This window comes from Abramis brama (assembly GCF_963993115.1).
Source record: "Abramis brama genome assembly, chromosome: 8".
NCBI classification, from domain to species: domain Eukaryota; kingdom Metazoa; phylum Chordata; class Actinopteri; order Cypriniformes; family Leuciscidae; genus Abramis; species Abramis brama.
The window spans coordinates 45,519,275-45,523,229 of record NC_139970.1 but is presented as its reverse complement, the minus strand read 5'-3'; the positions used below and the strand labels follow the sequence as shown (position 1 = coordinate 45,523,229).

The 3,955-nt window shown below is 44.2% G+C and overlaps 1 protein-coding gene across 1 annotated transcript; it reads left to right on the top strand.

Annotated features, from left to right (window-relative positions):
- The first annotated feature begins 591 nt into the window (after positions 1 to 591).
- sox21b (SRY-box transcription factor 21b) lies at positions 592 to 2,098 on the top strand. The gene has a single exon (XM_084121651.1). It carries the CDS (start codon positions 1,002 to 1,004, stop codon positions 1,665 to 1,667), a length of 666 nt encoding a protein of 221 aa, XP_083977777.1. The 5' UTR covers positions 592 to 1,001; the 3' UTR covers positions 1,668 to 2,098.
- Positions 2,099 to 3,955: the final 1,857 nt, after the last annotated feature.

The following is a 3,955-nucleotide window of genomic DNA, read 5'->3' as shown; positions in this document are numbered from 1 at the left end:
ATCAATTTCATTCTGTGCAAATTCCGTGCACCTTGATCTGGCATGCTTAGAAAGAGTACATTAATAAAAAGTGTTTTATTATGTTATGTCTGCTAAATTTGATTCCAATACTGAACCAAACCGTTTAAATGCAAATGAATCAAAAAGCGTGTTTACACTAAATAAGCTCCCGAAATCACCTGAGAGGGTAACCATAGCAACAGTCCAGAGATTTGGGTTAGGAACATCATTGGACGGAACATTGACAAAATATATTTATGTATATTGTGTAGGCCTATGTAAAATATATTTATTTATGCATGCCATAAATATATCAGACCACAAAAACTTTTGTTTAAAAAACGTACAAGAATTTGCAATTCGGATTGTGTGAAACAAACCTCAACAAACTGCAGCATTAAAATCCTAATTTAAATTTAAAGTCGACAGTCATTGTAAAGTTGTCGCGCGGACGGCGAGAACAGGCTGTTATTAAAGCGTGTCCTGGACACACACACACACACACACGATGCTGGATTGCTTTTCTCTGAGCAAAGTGAGTTTATCATTTCACTCTCGTCCTCGCGCTGGGTGGGATTGTGGAGCGCGAGGTCTGACAGATGCAGTGCGCATGCGCAGAAACCCTTCAGCACCTGCTAGTGCGCGCATTACTTCACATGTTGAACTCTCGGCTGACAATCACTCGAGTTAACATTTCATCATGAGGAGAACACACACCGAGCTCAGCTGAAGAAAACACACACCGAGCTCAGCTGAGGAGGAACACGACAGATTCTTCATCTGACACTTTTTCAGGATTTATACTAACAATGCTTCTGAGAAAAACACTGCTTTCGTGAAAGTTAAAGCCGAATTACGCTTGACTTGGACTTGTTTGTCGCGTGAGCCAGAATGAAGCACTGATCCTGAAGGAACGCTTTTCCTTGTTGTTTTAACTTCGCTGACTTTAATCTCCCGTGGGTAAGTGCCAGTTCCGTGGATTTTACCTGCACAGGTGCATCATGTCCAAGCCCATGGATCACGTGAAGCGCCCTATGAACGCGTTCATGGTGTGGTCCCGCGCGCAGAGACGGAAAATGGCCCAAGAAAACCCGAAAATGCACAACTCTGAGATCAGCAAGAGACTGGGCGCGGAGTGGAAACTCCTGACGGAAGCCGAGAAGCGGCCGTTCATCGACGAGGCGAAGCGGCTGCGCGCGATGCACATGAAGGAACACCCCGACTACAAGTACAGACCCAGACGAAAGCCCAAGACTTTAATGAAGAAGGACAAGTTCGCGTTCCCGATGGCGTATAACCTGGGCGAGCACGAGGCGCTGAAGGTGAGCGCGCACCCGGGCGGCGTGCCCGAGTCTCTGATGAGCAACGCGGAGAAAGCGCGCGTGTTCTTCAACCCGGCCATGGCCAACCCGTACTCGTTCTTCGACCTCGGGTCCAAAATGCCCGAACTCTCCCCGCCGTTCTCCTACGCGTCTCCGCTGGGCTACCCGAGCGCGGGCACGGCGTTCTCCGGGGCTCACGCGCACTCGCACCCGTCACCGGGGAACCCGGGGTACATGATGCCGTGCACCTGCTCCGCGTGGCCGCCCGCGGGTCTCCAGCCCCCGCTCGCCTATATACTCCTGCCCGGGCTGGGCAAACCGGGCCTGGACCCGTACCCGCTATGAGCCCGGGACACCGAGGAAAAGTTTTTAAATGTGAAATGAATGAATGACTACATGCAATACACGCGGAGCAAAGCTGAACATGTGATAAACGAGACATCACGTGTGTGTGTATCATGATTAGGTGGAAATGAAAGACGAACGACTGTGCTGAACGAGTGCTCTTATCAATGTGAATAAATCTGTGAGAAATAATAAGACGCCACGGTGAGAATAACCTGTTGACTCTGTAATGTGTGTCGCTATTGCAGGCCGATGCTGTAACGGGATGCATTGCTATTCTGGAGGAAAAAAAGTGCATTGTTTTATTTTGAAACTCAATCTTAAAGAATACCGTTTTTTTTCGTTTTTTTTTATTCAGTCTTGTTGCTGTAAATGTGTACAGTTTTATTAAACCACATCTAGTTAGTGCTCTAAACACCGGAGCTCTCGGACTAGACATCAGATATTTGGAGTTTCGAATCTACTATTTCCATGGATGTATATGTAATATTTATTGTTAATTCAGTCAGTGAAACCCTCTGTTGGCCGCGGGACACGCCGTGTTCCCTTGATATTTGCACAGCGGGAGAACAGGAGCACTTATAAGTGTAATTTAATGAAAAGAAACACATGAAATAACAAGATTTCTGATATTTCTGAGGGTTATTCTACATCACAGATCAATCATGCGTTCACGTAAAGAAGTCAGTCCGGTTTTTTACTAACTCGAAGTGAAATTGTATGTTATATATGTTTTGCATAATTCCACTTATATGTACTTGAAATGCCTATCGTTCATTTATTGAACAAGGGGGATATAATAAAGCGAATGCGAAAAAAAGAAAAAGAAATTGCTCTGTAGTTCTTGAACAAGATTTGTATCTGAAAGCCTTTCCTCGGTCGGAGCAGGTGAAGTGTAAAGTTTCCTCTAAAGGACGCTTTTGTTCAGGCTTTGAATAGAATTACTCAGAATTCTAAAGCAAGTCTTTGTAATCAAGAGCCAAAATCCTGATTTATCACAACTCGCATCATGAATAGGAAGGAAGATAAAGCTGAGGAGTTTCGCTACTTTTAATCCATACAAGCAGAAAAACGAAACCGTTCAGGCACTTAGTCGAGGCCCAAACAGAAAAAAAATAAAAGGATTTTATATAATTAAATTGTTCTTTAATTCTGACACATCGAAATCGACAGACTTCGAGTATAATCTCCTCTTTTCCCACATATGCTCCGCGTCGGGTCCTTCTTAATGTAAACTGCTCTCATAGATTACATTAAGAAGTTAATTCATATGCTCAGACCAATTATGCAAAACTAATTTGGACTGTCCAGGGATAATTACCTTCGCCACGGTTAATTGAATCTTTTATTCTCTATTGTAAGCGCGCGATCGCGGCTCTCCGGGAACTTCCGGTTGGGCTTTAGAGAAATGACCCCGTTTCACTGGTTATGAACAGACTAATCATCAAATCACGGGCCTGTGTGGATATTAATATGCAGGCTATTTACAGGAGAACTTGTCAACAACGAGTTACTAATTTCAGAGCAGCTTCCAGACTGATGCACGTTATTTTGTATTGTTTGCAACAGCATTAAACTATAAAATATGAGTGTAGTGTAAATGCCTTTCCACTGAAATAAGTGCATTTCAGTGCAGCTGTCCTTAAACACGATCATTAATTCTTAGTGTTTAAAACAGTGAAAATGTGCTGTTGGTGCGTACATGATTTACTTCTACCCTTACAGTGAAATATAAAACATTTATTTAGCACCTTTTACGGTTCCTGACTAAAGCATTTTCTAGGTTTTCTCCCGAACAAGCAACATTAGTAAAGCTTAGCGTCTCAGTCGAAGGTCGCCGCTCCTCAAAATGACCACTTCCCTCTTTCCCTCTTTCCCTCTTTTCTCGGTTCTCCGCTTCACTCTGGGGAAAAGAGGCCCGGACTGAAAGAACTTTGTCTCCCTTCACAGGAGCGTTTAGACAGTCGAGGAGGTTTTGTCCGGGACAAACCCTGAGTTGCGAGGCCTTTGTGAGCCTGTTGTTTGTTGAAGTGGAGCTCAGCAAAAAGCGCCGGCTTTCTCTCATTGTGCTTAAAGCAATCAGTGGTATTTGGAAAACTGTTAGCATTGTGCACTTCTTCTGTGTTCATTGTTGAGGATTTCTTTTCACAAGGTTTTTTTTCTTCCCCCCCTTTTTTCCAAGCGCTCCAGCTGGCCGAGTGAATAGCGCTCGATGTGAACACGCTTTGTCCCGCGAGTCCTTCAAGTAGCCCACACTGAATAGACTGAGTTGACACTGGATGACAGTG

What these genes read in the sequence shown, in the direction of transcription:
- sox21b (XM_084121651.1), top strand. Translation starts at nt 1,002, where the DNA reads ATGTCCAAGCCCATGGATCACGTGAAGCGCCCTATGAACGCGTTCATG.